This window comes from Ochotona curzoniae, unplaced genomic scaffold, assembly GCF_017591425.1.
Source record: "Ochotona curzoniae isolate NIBS_2020 unplaced genomic scaffold, NIBS_Ocur_1.0 scaffold_4701, whole genome shotgun sequence".
NCBI classification, from domain to species: Eukaryota; Metazoa; Chordata; class Mammalia; order Lagomorpha; family Ochotonidae; genus Ochotona; species Ochotona curzoniae.
Window position 1 is genome coordinate 8,899,108 of NW_024467122.1, and position 14,485 is coordinate 8,913,592.

Below are 14,485 nucleotides of genomic sequence, written 5' to 3' on the forward strand. Positions count from 1 at the left end.
GCTGTGCTTCGGGGTTCCTGCTAACGTGCCTGCTCCTGTCGTGTCTCCAGGTCTCTGCTCTGGCTCTTTCCTGGATGTTCTCCCGGTCCTTGCTGGTTTGCTTTACCTGGCCTTCGAGATTGTTCCTGTGCTTCCTTCCCTTTGTTTCCATCTGCCTGGCCCTCTGACAGAGGTACCCAGGCCCGGCTGGCCGCTTTCTCTTGGAAGAGGTAGATAGAGCATTGCCCTGATGGGGCTTTGCTATGACCATGTGGCATTTACGAAGCAACAGTTAAGAGGCACAAAGGGGTTTGGAAGGTAACCCAGACGAAGGCATCAGCCAGCCTTCTCCAAGGTGTGTCTTGGGCCTGCCCTCCCCCTGCCTCCACGGCTATCTTTGGTAGCATGTGTAAGAGGACATTTACGAAAGTCCATCAAATTAAATGATGTTTCCAATATCAAAGGTTTTAAAATTCATGCATACTTTTTTCATAATACACATTTTCCATGCACATAAAAAAAATTTATTTGTTTACTTAAAAGGCAGAGTTACAGACAGAGAAGAGGAGACTGAGAAACGTCTTCCATCTGCTGGTTCACTCCCCAAGTGGCTGCAACAGCCTCGGTGCGTCCTGTGTAAGTCAGGAGCCTGGAAATCCATCTACGTCTCCCATGTGGGTACAGGGGACCAAGGACTTCAGTCAACTGCTGCTGCTTTCCCACACAGGTTAGCAGGGAGCTGGATTGGAAGCAGAGCAGCCAGAACTGAAACCAGTGCCCACATGGGATGCCAGCATTGCAGGTGGTATGGACTCTCAACTACTATGATCACGAACATGTTTGCTATAAGCAGGTCTCTCTGGGCACCGAGCATGACCATTTCTCTGAGAACTTTCTGGATCCGAGGACTGACTCACCTTCCACCTTGCTAGGTTTTTCCACATTGCTCTCCATGGCGGCTGTACCCCGCATCCTTGTCCCCAGCACTTGCAGGCTGTTGCTTTTTCTCCTTGGCCTTGCCAAGCCCCCCAGGACGCCATGAGCGTTCCCAGCCTCGGTGGGCAGGACGGCCGTCACCAGCCATTGTGCAGCCTGGTCTCCAGGTGTCCTTCTGTCTCCTTCCATGTTGGTTGGTCTTTTGATCATTCTGTGATGGAAGCTCACAGATTGGTGATAGGTTATCCCCCATCTGTAACCTAGTTTTTAAAAACCCTTTCATGCCATCCTTTTCCATAGACAAATTCTAATGTTTCAATATGGTTGATTTTTATCAATATTTGACCTGATGGTCGGTGCCTTTTCTGTGGTCTGTAATAGGTACAATCAATTGTCATTATTCATGGTAATCGTGTTCTAGTAGGTTGCCACAAACACTGACCCAATGAACACTGAACTTTTGCTGCTCCAGAAGAAATGCAAGGTTCAGTTCCTTGGAGCCCCCGGGCCGCGTGTGTTCAGTCAATTCATAGCCTTGCTTTAGGTGTGCGTATTTAAAGACACATTATGTCATACTGTGCTGATGGTTCGTTGACTTTCAGCTCACAGCCAGCTGTAGCGTCTCCCGACTGATGCAGCTTTCCTAACATGCAGGCTTGTCCCTGGGTAGCACATCACACCCTTCCACTAGACTTTGCCTCTGAAGAGCGCGGTCGGCAGCGACATCAGCACCGTCCGGCACAAACCAGGAAGCTGGCACTAAGCTGACCACCAGAAGGACAGTTACTTACAGTCTTGCTCAAACAGGGGGGGCAGGCCCTGCCTTTCTTGTTCAGCCTAAGCTGGAAACGTGTGTGTGAGATGACTCAGCGTGCACCTGTCAGCAAATGGCTATAGGGGCACCAAGGGTATCGATTTGGGAGTTTAGAATAAAGTACAGCAGGTAGGCAAACCCCTCAAACACGGAATTCATGAACCATGAGGAGTGAGTGCACTGCCGTGCTTGGAAGCTGCGACGATAGCTCTACGTTGCTGTCTTACGTTTTTGTGGTCCTACTTCTCAGTTTGAGGCTTCATAGTTCTCCTTTGTGAATGGTGCAGAATTGGAGATGGTTCTGTAGGAATCAGTGGTTATTCTGACACCTTCGCTCTGCCCATCTCCTTTTCCTACCAATGAGTCGAATGTCAGTGTCCCAGTTCACGTCACCCTTTCTTGAGCTCTTCCCTCACTTGATCCATTGCAGTGCTTATTTTTGATTCCACCACACTGTGCTCCTATCACAGATCTTGACATCCCGTGGGAACTGTTCTGGACTGTTCCATGTGTGGATTTACTTCTGTGAAGCAAGAGCTTCCCAAGAATGAGGAAGATGATTTAGAAGTTATCATGTCATTTCCCCAAGTGGTTCTCATCAGAGATGCCTTGGAGTCCTCATTGGCCCATGGGGCATTGGTGGTTAGAGATTGTGCCAGTCTAGCAGGTGTATAGAAAAGATACTGTGTGGCCTCCGAGGGCTTCTCAGCTGTTACTAAAAGCTGATTACATTTTAGGTATCTGTTCACCATTCACTTTTGTTTTTGCTTTCATGTCTATGGTCCATTTTTCCATTGGCTTTTTGTCTTTTTTATTGATAGTTTCAGGTTTGCTTCTTTTTTCTGTCTTGAGAAAACAGCTATTCTTAGTAAGTGTTTGGTTACTTTTCCCTCTCATATTTAGGTCCTTCATGCATCTGTCACTGTTTCTGGGCGTCGTGTACAAATAGGCAGCTATTTTAGCATTAGTGATTGGCCCATTTTTTTCCCACAAAATAATCTGTTTTGCCTTGCCTATATCAAGTCCTAATACTCACGTGCACCCTTTGCTGTTCAGTGACTGTTTTCAGATTGCCGACATAGCTACCCCTTGGTGTCTGAGGACAGCTGGTTCTAGGGTTCCACAGATACCAAAAGCCGGAAATGCTTGAGTCCCTTGCACAAAGGTCACAGTATTTGCACATCATCTTTCTGTAAGTCATCTCTGGTTCACTTACGGTACCTGACACAGGTAGCACTACCGTACTCCCCAGGGGATACTGGGAAGAAGGTCTGTGCATGCTCAGTACTGATGTAGCTTCTTAAAAAATATGTGTGCTCTGTGGTTGGTTGACTTGGCAGAGGTGAAAGCCATGGGTACAGAGGGCGATCCGTGCTCCTAATTAGTGTAGTTCTGTGATCAAATCTGAGCGCTGGGGGGAGAACGCCAGCCTCTCAGCTTATCTCGGAATGCGGCTGTTGCTGCTCCCACAAGGCCTGGGATCTTGTCCAGAATGTGTCTTATCACTCAGAAAATGTTACAGAAAACACAAGTTGCTGATTTTATCCTCCCCACCCCCCCCACACACACATTAGTCATACAACCAGCAAGAGTTTTATACCAGATTCTACTTGTACATAACTTTCTAGTTTATGTACAAATGAAGTTTTCAGTATGTATGTGGTTAGAGATTTGGAAATCACACATATTTATTTCCTTGGAGTTGTAAGTTAAAATTCAGAAGAAGGCAACAGATACTCCATAAACTTTCAAATGAATGTGTAGCAATCATTTATTTTGGGTGAGGCATTCTGTGGGCAGACTAGTGCAAGGTCTGGTCCCCGTTCTTGATGCTGTCTTAGAATGGAGGCAGAGACACAGTGTGAACACTCCAACCGTGGAGTCAGATGTTCCCTGCTTTCACGCTCACTGTCCCGTTACTGTGGCTGCTCTGGTGGACAACAGGAGGCGCCCTTGTCCAGAGACAAAAAACATGTTCTTCACATCAAGGAACTAGTGGTGGAAGATCTCTCTCCCCTTACCCTCGTTCTCTTGCGCTCTTCCAAATAAACACATCTTTCCACAAAGCAATCAATAATCCAATGCTTAGTTCAGATCTTCTCAACCCCCACCTGTTATAATCGTCACTGTTGGATGTTGTCTTCTCACCTTTGCCTTGAGCTGTGCTCCTCTGCTGTCATGCCTTCCACCCTTACACCTTGGTGGATAGAACTTCTTAACGGTGATTGCTCTTTTTCCAAAGGAAGAAAACGTGGAAGGGTTGGGGAGGGGAGAGAAAAAAACCAAGTGAATAAGCTCGCAGAAATGAATCTAAATCAATTTGTCCTCTGTGCAACATTTCCATCAGGCAAAGAATGGGCAATGGGAAGTCCTGGCATTGCTCAGGTGGCGGCTGGTGTGCCCTCTAAGACTGCCCCGTGTCGCCTGGCATGGTGTTAGGAATGACCAGAGTGCCTTTGATTGGGTCAAATGGAATCCATCATTTGTACATTTGCCTAAGGATTTCAAATGCCTGCTCCTCTTCATTCCTTTATTCTTCCTACAATTTGTTAGGCATTGTGTAGTTAATTTTCATGAGTGCTAATAGCTTATGTAGGCACAAAGCACAGCAGTGAAAAACTTGGCTCCTTTTCATGCTTGCGTCTGGAGTGACCTCAGAAAGGGATTTCCTGGAACATGGGTTTCTCCGCTAAGGCTGTCAGAGGGCAGAGGTAATGGCCTTATTGAAGCCAGGAAAGAATTCTGGAGGAATGCAAACACAACTCCAGGTGGTGGGTAGTTATTTAGTGGAGGGAAACCAAACATGTAAACAGCTGGAGGAGGAAGTTATTCTGGCCTGTGTCACCAACAGATGTGCTTCCCAAGACGCAAAGCCAAACCAGGGGCCGTGCTTTGTGCACCTGTGTGTGTGGTGTGTGGTGGAGTATGCAGGATGGACAGTATTTGCAGTGGGAGCTTGGTTTCAATGGTAATGGAATATGTGGTCGATGAAATTAAGCTTTCTGCATCAAGTGTGTGTATGGCCTTCTCATCCTATTTTACACAAACCCTGTGAAGTGCCGGCAGAGGTCTCACTAACCGGATCAGGGTACTCCCACGTGTGTCACATTTCATTGCCAGAAGTGCCGCGTTTTGTGTTGGGACTCTGTGCGGGACCCTAATCCCTGACGTGTGATGAATTGGCAGTGAGCAGCGTGGGGCTGTCAGGGGCAGCCGCGAGGTGAAGGCACATTTAGCTCCAAGGGAGCGGCTCTCCTCATCTACCATACTTCCATTTGTTTTGAAGGACACCCAGAGAGACACAGAGCTAGACCAAGAGCCTTCCATCTGCTAGTTCATTGTCCCAGTGCCTGAAACAACCGGAGCCGGGCTGAAACCAGGAATCTGAAAACTCAGGCCCCGTGCATGGCAGGATGCCAAGGACTGGAGCCGTTCCCGCTGCTCCCGGGATGTTCATAAGCAGAAGCTGGCTTGGAGGGGAAGGCAGGGCTCGCTCACAGACACCTCTCTGCGGCACGTGGGTCTCCTTGGGACAACTTCACCTTCGATGCTCACCCTCACGTGTATCTACACTTCTCTCAGGATAAAAAGTTACTTGAGATCTTGGCATTTTTCCAGCATTCATTGCAGTTCTGACTTACATGTTGCAATGGATGAAATACAGTCCATCTCTTTGTGTTGTCCATTGCAAGACTTTATTAGACTGTTTACTCACTACCTAATACTTACCAAAGCTGTGAGATACCTTGCTTGGTAGTAAGTGGTCTGGTCAGCATCATGTGAGGAGTTCAGGGATGTGAGTACATTAAACAGCAGTTTGGATTATGCCACGCACACAGCCCAGCCTGAGGCGGGCGTTAGCTGCACCAGGGCCGTCTGCATGGCCATGAAGCTGACATCCCATGCACTGGCCGCACTGGGCTGTCTGCATGGCCATGAAGCTGACCTTGTCCCACGCATTGGCTGCACCGGGCTGTCTGCATGGCCATGAAGCTGACCTTGTCCCACGTTGGCCACACCATGGCCATCTGCGTGGCCGTGAAGCTGACCTTTTTCCCACATCTTCTCTTACAGGATCTGCTCTTCAGTGTGTGTGCCCTCAATGTCCTCTCCACCATCGTGTGTGCGTTGGCCACGGCCATGTGCTGTATGCAGATGGTATCTCTGGATGTCCTGCAGATGGTAAGTGGCCTCCCACCCACCCGGGAGCACTCAGCACCCATGGGCCCCATCCTTCCTCCTTGTACCCGTGTGTCACCTGGGTAGAAGCCAAGTTCATGCACACTGAGCTCCTCGGGGGCCACCTCGTGCTGCCCTCCGGGGATCGAGGGGTCTGGCTCCCGAGGCAGTGGCCGGATGTTGGCCCTGACGAGGGTCCTACCGAGAATGCGTTGCTGTCTAGCCCAGCCAGGAGGCCAGCCCCAGGGTCATGCACTTGTCACCGCACACTCATACATGCATGTTCTCTAGTAGTCTCCTGTCTTCAGTGTCTCTCTGCCTCTAGCTTACCTGTCTGCCTCTCTGCCCTGGCCTCGTGGAGAACAGCCCTGCACCTTGTGAGCAGCAAGGCAGGCCAGCCTCATCGTGGGCTTTTGTTTGGTCTTCTTTTCATCTGCCTCATGGCAGCACTTGAGTAAACAGAGGCAGGGCCAGGGAGCATCGCTACCAAGATGTCAGAAACATAGGGGCCCTGAGCACGCACAGCCCTCAGCTGCCCTCCAGCGCATGCCCATGGCCGTCACACCTGCCAACCTGTCCGAGGAGCAGCTTCCCGAGAGGTGTCTGATCCCACGGAGTTCTGTGGGCCTTATCCATTGGGGGCGCGTAGGGGTGGCTGCCTTCGGTGTGTTCTAGAAAGGGAAGGTTAAGGACTTGGCATCCTGTCACCTCAGCTGACTTCCTGGTAGAATTTCTGTGAATTTCCCACCCATCTGATCAAGCTGCTGGAACGGAAGGGCTGAAATGCGCAGAGTCCCCTCACTTGAAAATTATCAGCTGGTAGCAATCAGCATGGCTGGGCCGCGATCGCACAGTCAGATCAGCCACAGGCGGGGCCCTTGGGGTTGTGATGCATGGAGCAGGGTCTCCATCTATAGAGCAGGTGGTGGTGGTGGCACCTGGGCCTCAGCTTCCACACCTGTAAGCTAGATCTCATGGGACCACTGGCCCTGCCTCCGGGATGAGCTGTAAACGTGGAGGCAGCAGTCAATCCATTAGTGGGGCCACAGCGGTGATGGAGGATGTTCTCTGACAGCGACAGCACTGTGGAGAAGCCTCCAGCTTTGATGTAGGGGTGGCTGTTGTGTCTCGGTTTCCCGTGACTGTCAGAAACAACTGAAAACAGATGAGCTCTCTAGGAAGGCTCTGTCTGCCCGCAGTCATAAAGGCGGCCAGCGACCCGGGCCCAGCAGAGGGCGCTGTGGCGGCCATGCTGCGCCCTGCAGAGTGGGAACCCCCAGAAGCCCCGGAGTTAACTCTGCTTGCTTCATCCCTTCGTGCATTTCAAATTAAGTCCTTGATGCACGTGTGTGACCCACTGCAGCTGACCACAAAAGCAGAGGTAGCCGTGAGAAAGAGACTTCCCATGCTCCCAGCCCAGCAGCACTCCTGGTGTGTGACCGACTCCCTGGGCTTCTCAGCCTGCCTTCCATCCTCCCCTCCCGCCCTGTCTCCTCCTGACCCCTTCTCCACGGCCCTTCCTCCCTCGTGCCTTCTTTCTCCAAGGTGGGCTCGCACCATCCACAGCTCAGCAGATGGTCACCTCCACAGCCTCCCGTGCACTGGCAGCTACCGAGACTGTGATGGCGCCGACACGTGCACATCGGCCCTCTGTATCCGTGTCGGTCAATCTGGCATTGCAGATACCTTTACAAAATGCACCGTGTTGAGCATGTATGTGCACGCTTCTTCCTTGTCCTCATCTCTTAGTTCAGCCCAGCAGTCACAACTCCCCCAGAAATGTCTCAAAATCAGCACCATTGCATGCAAGGGGCTTCAGCATCTCTGGGGTGTTGGTACCCATGGTGAGGGACACAGGGTTGGGGTCCCAGTTCCAGACCCCTCTGCCCAGATACAAATAGACAATTAAGCTGTCAGTGATTTGGGCTGTTTCTTTAGCTGTGGACACGTGAGTCAGTTCTTGGTTTCAGCTCTGTTTAGTCCTATAGGAAGCTCCCTGTACACAGAGCTGCAGCCCCGTTAGCCAACCAGCCCCTGTGTGTCACCTCGGCCGTCCCTCTGCAGAGCGCACTGGCGGCTGGCCACAGCACAGGGCGTCCCTAGCAGCCTTTGTTTTGTCTTTAGACCGTTTCTGCCACCAGCAGTTGAGTTGTAAGCATCCATGGGCATGACTGTAGCTGCTCCCAACCTGGTTTGTGGCAGTGGGGCTTGGACCACATATCTCAACCCATCCAAGCACCAGGCCAAATAATAATAATAATAATAATAATAATAATAATAATAATAATAGCCTGTATTATAGCCAACTTGTGTGCATTGCAAAGGCTCAGTGACAAGAGTGTCACCAAAGATATTGCTGTCAGTTGAGATGGGGATGAGAACGTGGTCATGGATGGGGCTCCAGCCTGAAATGAGCCTCGGGGAAGCTGTGCACACCGTGCCCAATGGCATCTTTAAATGCCAGCTCTGCAGCAGAACACAGAGCACACGTGTGTGGTGGTGCTGGCGTGGTCGCACCTGCACTAAAGCAGTGCCCGTGCAGTCACGTGTGGGACAGGACGCTGAACGACAGTGAAGGTCTTTGCTCAGGGTGCTGTTTTACTCTGCTTCAGGCTGGATTCCTCACTGTGCAATGGTGGCAGTAGAGTGGAGGTGATGCGGCTCTTCCAGGTGTGGGCTGACGTGAGAACGGCCTGGGACTACCCTGAGAGCAGGCCCTGAGGCCCCGTGTGCGGTTTATCCTTGCCTGGGGAGATGAGCTGTTGTTCATAGAAACAGATCTTTATTTTGTTGAAGATGTGGGGAGGGCGTTAGGTGACAGCTTTCTTGTCACTCAGGGCACATGACATATAGTGGTCCCACTAAAAAGGTACAGTTCTGGGGGGTCTGTGTCCATTCACAAAGCTGTGTGGCCTTTGCCAGTGTCCTAGAATTCTGGTCACCCCCTAAAGAGACGCTGTACCTTCCCTCCTGTCACTCTGACACCCCAAGAACTGCCAGTCCAGTCTCCATCTCTGGGGATGTGCTAGTTCAGGATGCTCCACGTGGCTGCAGTCAGATGGGACTTGACAGTGCCCTTCTGTGCCAGGCTGTGTGACAGTAGCAGGCTGTTCTAGGCTATGCATGTTGTGAAGTGCTGCCTGGTGCTCAGGTAACACCTTGGTGTTTCCATGGTGCTCACGTGGGTCTTTGCACCTCCTGGTTGTTAGAAATAATTGTTGTTTTTGTGCACAAGTGGACATGGACTTTCATTTCTCCTGAGTGTATACCTAGCTATTTGTGGCTATTTGTGATGGCTGTTCTGTGGTGGCAGTTGTCTGGGTTTTGCACTTCCACCAAGAGAGGTGTGTTTTGACCCTTTGCACCATTCCAGGAATGTGCCCATCCATGCAGGACTTAATTTAAAATGGAAATATGACTATATAACAGTATTGGGTGTGTGTGTGTGAGAGAGAGTCAGAGAGAGATTTCCATCCTTGAGTAATGTCTTCGTTCATTCACCAAGTGGTATTCCTGGACAGGAAGGCAGCCCTCACTGTAAATATCTGGGCTCCTGTCCTCGGGCCTTCCCTCCCCGCCGGCTCCCTCCCTCCTCCGCTCTGTGACCAGTTTTGCATTTTTCCTGGAGTGTTTAAAACATCTAGACCCAGGCTCCCAGGGTCTGCGTTTGAGGTGTCCTTTCTGCCTCTGACCTTGGATTCCAGCGTCCACCCACCCACCTGCCACGGTGTGTCCCTTCTCACTGCACAGATTTGCAGCTTGCCTCTTTTCAATCCTGTGCATCACCCAGCTGGATCTCTTTGATCTGGCTGGATGTCCATTGGCCAGACCCCACCGTAACTCTCACCGTACTTGCTCTCATCCTCGAGTTGAACTGAGAAGTGTTTGTTTATGACCAGAGCTCCGTGAGGAGGAAGAGGGCTGAGCAGGTGCAGGAGGGCTACCTAGGAAACTCCTTCCTTAGAACCCAGTGCCACGCCACACCACGCCATGCCCCACCCTCCTCGGTGCCTTCCTGGGCAGTGCCCTGCTCTGAAGGCATCACTGCCCCTAACCACTGCAGGGCAGCTCTGCACTTGCCCACAGGGACTGCTGCTCCCACTGGCCACCCCCTCTCAGCATCCCACGTGCTGGCAGACAGAAGCCCAGGCGCAGTTCCCACCTCAGCTGCTGTGACGACTTAGGCCATTCTTGCCCTGTGCTCGTGCCCTGCACCTGCTCCCCTGCCCCTGCTTGTGTGCTGCCCCTTCCTCTCACCCCACGCCCTGACTGTTAGTGTGCAGGCATCTCGCGCGTTCCTCTGTGCTGCCCAGCTGTCAGGAATCTCACAGTGAGAACGAGTTCCCCGACTCCCACCCCAAGCCTGACGCCTTTCTTATTTCTGCCGATCAGCGTTTGGAGATAATGAGCAGCTGTTGAAACATAACGGATACTTGTATGTGTGAGAGGCAAAATGACAGGCCTATCCAAATTCATGAAGCCAGTGTGCAGCTTGGTTTGTTGATACGCTTTCGGGGAGAAGGTTTTTGACCTCCTAAGTGTGTGTGACTTCATTTGTCGGTTGCATCACTTCCTCCCAACTCCCTTCATTGCCTCGGACACAGCGTCTCCTATTGGTGCATCTCCCTGGAGCACCTGCTGGCCGCCCTCGCCTTCGCTCCACTGGGGCTCTCCCCTCTGTGCCTTATGAAGTTTGACCCCTTAAGAAAGGGCAGGTAGGGCACTGTGCCTTCTGCAGGCATGCCCAGCAGTGGTAAAAGCCAGTTGGAGATGTGACACCAGCTCCGGGGAGCCCCAGGGTCACCCCCTCCCACCAGTGCCTTCTCCTCTCAGCTTCACCTCAGTGCTGGCTACACCTGACTTGGCTCTTAGCAGGCAAACAGCGGCCTCCCTGGAGGCCTCAGCTCCACAGGCTGGCCCCTGTGCTAAGTAACAGCTCCTTAAAGCCACAGGGTTGACACACACGCAGCACCATAGACATTCAGTGTTCTGTGGGCATTTGTCCACAAATCCTGTGACCTGGGGTCCCGATCTTCTCTTTGGATAGATTCTTGTGTCAGCTATGGGGATCACCAGGTGCAGCCCCTCTGACCGGGGGGAGCCAGAGGAAGTGGGCAGGATGCAGTGCTCCCCCTGGGGTCCCATACTCTTCTGCGCTCTCAAGGCTGCCCATCTGGACCCTGCAGGGCACCCGCTTCTGCACAGCCACTCTCCTGGGTCGAGTTTCTCCAGCACATTCAACTTGGTTTTCACAGAACAAGCGGCAGCTCCCATCTGTCTGCTTGTCATTTTGTGATGGTGAGGAGGAAGTGAAAGCTGACCTGGGACTGCATGGGAAGGCACCTGAGTGTGGGTGTGGCCAGCAGCTGGGCCCAAGAGCCGTCTGATGGGCAGGAGGCTCCCCAGGTCTGAGGCACCAAGGGAGAGAGCCAGCTATTCAGTGAACTAAAACAATTGCCACTCTGCAATAATCGTCCTGTTGCCACCAAGCCCAAGTCAGGGTGAAGGCTTCCCCTCTGTCTTGTTTTTCTGGAAAGTCGTGATTGTGGCAGGAAAGCTGGGAGAAGGTGCCGACTCCCTGGGGAGGTGGGGAGGCAGCTGTTGGCCAGGAGCGGGCCAGGAGTAGGGGCACACACTCGTCCTGGGACTCAGGGGACAACCCTGGGTGTGATCACCTCCCCTAGGCACCAGGTCCAGGCGTTCCTTCCTCACTGCAGGGCCGATCCGTGGCCCAGGCCAGGCAGAACCACCTGGGGAAGAAGAACGGACTTGGGGCCCACATCCCGCCCACACATCCAGGGCATCCCACGTGCACCTGGGCCATGAGGAAGTGGACATGAGGCCTCAGAGCAGGACACTGGGCAGTCCCAGGGACTCCCAGGGTCGTGAGCGTTTCTGCAGGGAAGTGGCGACTGACTGGGGAGGTTGCCAGGTGGAGGGAACAGCAGGTGTTTGGCTTGGGGCTGAGATCCACGAAGCAGGTTTGTCCCCAGTGTTCTGGCACTGGCTGCTTAGGAAGCTGGAAGCCATGGTGTTCTGCGAGCGGAGGTCTTCCACATAGAGTTGTCAGTGGTGATGACCTCATCGGCTTGGTTTAAAAATAGCTCTGTTAGCAGGATGGAGGCAGACAATCAGAGAGGCGGAGAGAGACTCCTGCAAGGGGCACAGATGAACAGGGCTGATAATGCGCCATGGAAAGGACATGGTGACAGCTGTCCATCCATCAAGCTCAGGATAGTTGAACCCCTTCTGTAACCAAGCCAGGAGTCCAGAGGTGGAGAAGCCAGACAGTACTTGCTTGGGACATGCCCCAGTTCACACAAGGACTGGCTAGCCAGGTGGACAGGGTCCCAAGCTGGCTATGTCCACAGCAGAAAAGAGGAGTGGGTAGGGGAAGCAGCCCCCTTCCCAGAACACTTCCAGCACCCCCTGGTGGTAGGACCTAGCAGGACACCCACATCTCAGAGCAGAGGACAGAGCTGGTGAGATTGGGCTGCAGGAGAGACCCTTGCCTCGTTGAATAAGACTCTGGTGGAGGGGCAGAGAGAACAGAGGCCAAGCAAGGGCTGCAGACTTCTCGCTGGCTGAGCCTGAGGGCTCTGAATGCTTCCCTGAAGATGGGGCTGACGTGCCCTGGGTAGGCAGCACAGTGCTTAGAGCTGCTGCGAAACCTGCTCCGTACCATTGGACGAGGCCCTGGGCTCCAGCAGCTCCCACTCTTGGCACCTGCAAGGGGGTTGCCCGGAGCTCCTGCCACCCCACCACAGCTTCCTGGTGGAATTGCACTGTTCCTGGGAGGGGGCTCGGGCTTTTGCGTTTCACTTGTGATTGGCTTGTCCCAATGGTGGCTGACACTTTCCCTGAGTAGAGGGAGCCATTACCCTCCCCCATCAGCCCAGTGTGCGCTGGCTTTAGGACATCTGCTGTCATCTGCAGCTCGCCCTGCCCCCTACCACACGGCTCCAGTCCCTTTGGCCCCCAGGAACCCTGGAATTAAGAGTTGACCTGATGAGCCTTTTCTATGAGTTCTCAAAGCACATGTTAGGCTGCCTTTTCTTGAAATCAAATAGCTTCCCGCAGGTCCACCCGTTGAAATCCGCCCCCGCCATTCTTTCAGGACATGCTAAGCCAAGGTGCTGCTGCTTTAAAAAAAATTTATTTATTTATATTGGAAAAGCAGATATACAGAGAGAAAGATGTTCGATCTGCTGGTTCACCCCTTACGTGGCTTCGATGGCTGAAGCTGAGCCAATCTGAAGCCAAGAGCCTCGAGCCAGTGACCTCCTCCGAGTCCCACACAGCTGCAGGGTCCTAAAGCTTTGGGCCGTCATTGACTGTTTCCCAGGTCACAGGCAGGGCGCTGGATGGGAAATGGAGCAGCCAGGACCCAAACCGGTGCCCATATGGGATCCCAGCAATTGTAAGGCAAAGACTAACCCAGGGTTGAAGATGGTCCCACAGAATGTTCTGGAACTCAGAAAAGCAAGCCCTTTCCCTCCATAGCCAGAGTGTACAAAGCACGTGAATTCCTGGAACTACAAAATATTAACAGGTGCTGGGTGTCAAAATGATTGAAAAATGCTGGGCTCAAGGTCTCAGCAGGTGTATTTTTCTTTCTTTCTTTTTTAAAGTATTTACTTGAAAGAGTTACAGAGAGAGAGAGATCTTCCATCCTCCGTTAACTCCTCAGATGGTCACAGTGACTGGGGCTGGGCCAGGTGGAAGCCAGGAGCCAGGAGCTTCGGCTAGGTCTCCCACGTGGGTAGCAGGGGCCTAGCACTGGGGCTGCCTTGGGCTACTTCCCCTGCTATCAGCAGGGAGCTGGATTGGCAGTGGAGTAACTGGGGCAAACGCGGTGCCCATATGGGATGCCAGCAGTGACTTTGATCCGCTGCACTCCAGCACCAGCCCCCATTCGGTGCATTCCTCAGCACAGGCACTCCCGGGCTTCTACCACCCCAGCGTAGACTGCGGTGATCCTCATCAGGAGTCCGGTGTTACGGGGTGCTCCCCGCCGCTGTGTCACTCTGGGTGGAGACCTGTCGAAGGCCCAGTGTCATCTGACAGACCGTGGACATCAGCACGCTCTGGCTGCAGCCTCTGTGCTCTGTCCTCGGAGTGAGGGTCCCCCGGAAGTGTCGCAGTCACAGCTCAGCGGCGTAATGCACGCTCCTCCCCTCCCGCATGTGCAGCTTTAGATGAACTGGACACTAGCCCTACACGATGCTGCAAGTAACTCCGCTTCTCTCTTGTCTTCCAGTTCCTTCCTCAGAGGCCGCACTCCGCCCACCCTGCCTGCCTGACTCCCCATGGCACGGTCCTCCACCAGACCCTGGATTTCGATGAGTTCATTCCCCCGCTCCCACCTCCGCCCTACTACCCACCTGAGTACACCTGTACACCCTCGGCCGAGGCCCAGAGGTTGGTGTTTCCCCCAACTGAAGGCCCGGCAGTGGGTGCACAGCGGCAGTGGACCTGCTCCCGTGCAGGGTGCAAGTGGATCAGAACAAAGACGATGGGCTGGCGTTAAGGTCTCTGCAGCATATCCAACAGGAAGATACAGGAAGAGAGTTCTGT

General features: G+C 52.9%; 1 protein-coding gene across 1 annotated transcript in view; it reads left to right on the forward strand.

Moving 5' to 3' along the window:
* Positions 1-14,485, forward strand: part of FAM189A1 (family with sequence similarity 189 member A1) — a 334,267-nt gene that overhangs the window by 310,728 nt on the left and 9,054 nt on the right. The window contains exons 5-6 of the mRNA XM_040969902.1: positions 5,804-5,911; positions 14,169-14,329. Coding sequence (XP_040825836.1) covers positions 5,804-5,911; positions 14,169-14,329 — 269 coding nt within the window. The remainder of the gene's footprint in view (positions 1-5,803; positions 5,912-14,168; positions 14,330-14,485) is intronic.